The sequence below is a fragment of the Esox lucius genome, chromosome 25 (genome assembly GCF_011004845.1).
Source record: "Esox lucius isolate fEsoLuc1 chromosome 25, fEsoLuc1.pri, whole genome shotgun sequence".
NCBI lineage: Eukaryota > Metazoa > Chordata > Actinopteri > Esociformes > Esocidae > Esox > Esox lucius.
The window spans coordinates 16,434,412-16,435,676 of NC_047593.1; the positions used below are offsets into that span (position 1 = coordinate 16,434,412).

Here is a 1,265-nt window from a genome sequence, read left to right on the forward strand (position 1 = left end):
ACATTAATATGGAATTCACAGTTACAGAGATGACAGAGATCAGACTTTACAGGCAGACAAACACCGACACTTTTTGCACCCAAATTAATAACATCCTGCTAACAAGTGTCAAACCCCCTCAAAGGTGTGAGATGTCCCTCATCAGGAAGACCACAAACCAAATACTCACATAGAAGTTGTCATCCATAAAGCAATGACACAAAACCACACAGCACTTATGCTCTAGTAGATGTAAAAGTACTTTCCAAATAAAAAGTTGTACAGATCCGAGATCACTGAGTCTGGCTAACTTCCTGGTTGAGTAAGCATTAAGCGTGACCCTTTTAGGATGAGCTAAAATAGACAAACTGACCACAGGTTAAAAGAACAGAGAGGCTGCACACTAGACTGCAAAAATATAATTCTCAATCCTACCAACTATGGACCTCTTGAGTGTCGGTGGGACGTTATTCCCCATGCAAACATACAACACTGGTCTGAGGAAACTATGGACTGTGGATAATGTTATTCCCACAATAATTCCAGTTCTCATGACCTCCAGATTGTAGTTTTTGTGGTTCTGGTCTAACAGCATGAAGACATGGAAGGGCAGCCAGCAGATGAGGAACATGGCGATCAGGACAGTCATTACTCTGAGGGACTTGGAGGACACACTCATCATTCGTCTGGTTCTCAGTCGCAGGATGATAACAGAGTAACAGAAGAAGATGATGAGGAAGGGAAATGCAAAGCCAACAATGAACACACATTTTTCACCCGCCAAAATAAAACAGGTGCTGAGGGCAACAGATGAAACCCAGGTCAGGATCACCACAACAAAGGCCTTGTTGATGGTACGGTTGAGACCAGACTTGAAACACCACCGACACACAGCGATCAACACTGATGACAACCAGGAGGATGATGCTACTGAACATGTTGATGAACATCAGAGCAAAGGTGAAGTTACACATGAAAAGCCCCAAGATGCACTCCTCTGAAACAATTATGATGATGATGTAGAAAGGTGGAAATGCGACACAGATTATGAAGTCGGACACGGCCAGGCTGAGGTACCAGGTGGTGTTGACCGTCTTCTTCATCTTGAGACCAGTGATCCAGATGACCAGGCCGTTCCCAAGAACCCCAATCAGGAAGGTGACAATGTTGACCACCAGGTAGAAGATACAGAAACCATCAATGAAGCATCTATTGTAGTTTATGGAAGCTGCATCCATGTCAGTACGACTGATATCGTCATGTATGTATTTGACATCATTCTCCAT

At 43.6% G+C, this 1,265-nt stretch overlaps 1 protein-coding gene across 1 annotated transcript; it reads right to left on the bottom strand.

The window, feature by feature from the left end:
• Window positions 1-382: 382 nt before the first annotated feature.
• On the bottom strand, window positions 383-1,265 carry LOC105021009 (C3a anaphylatoxin chemotactic receptor-like). The gene is given in 2 exon segments (XM_020043681.3): window positions 383-842; window positions 844-1,265. Coding segments are annotated over 2 exon segments (882 nt in total).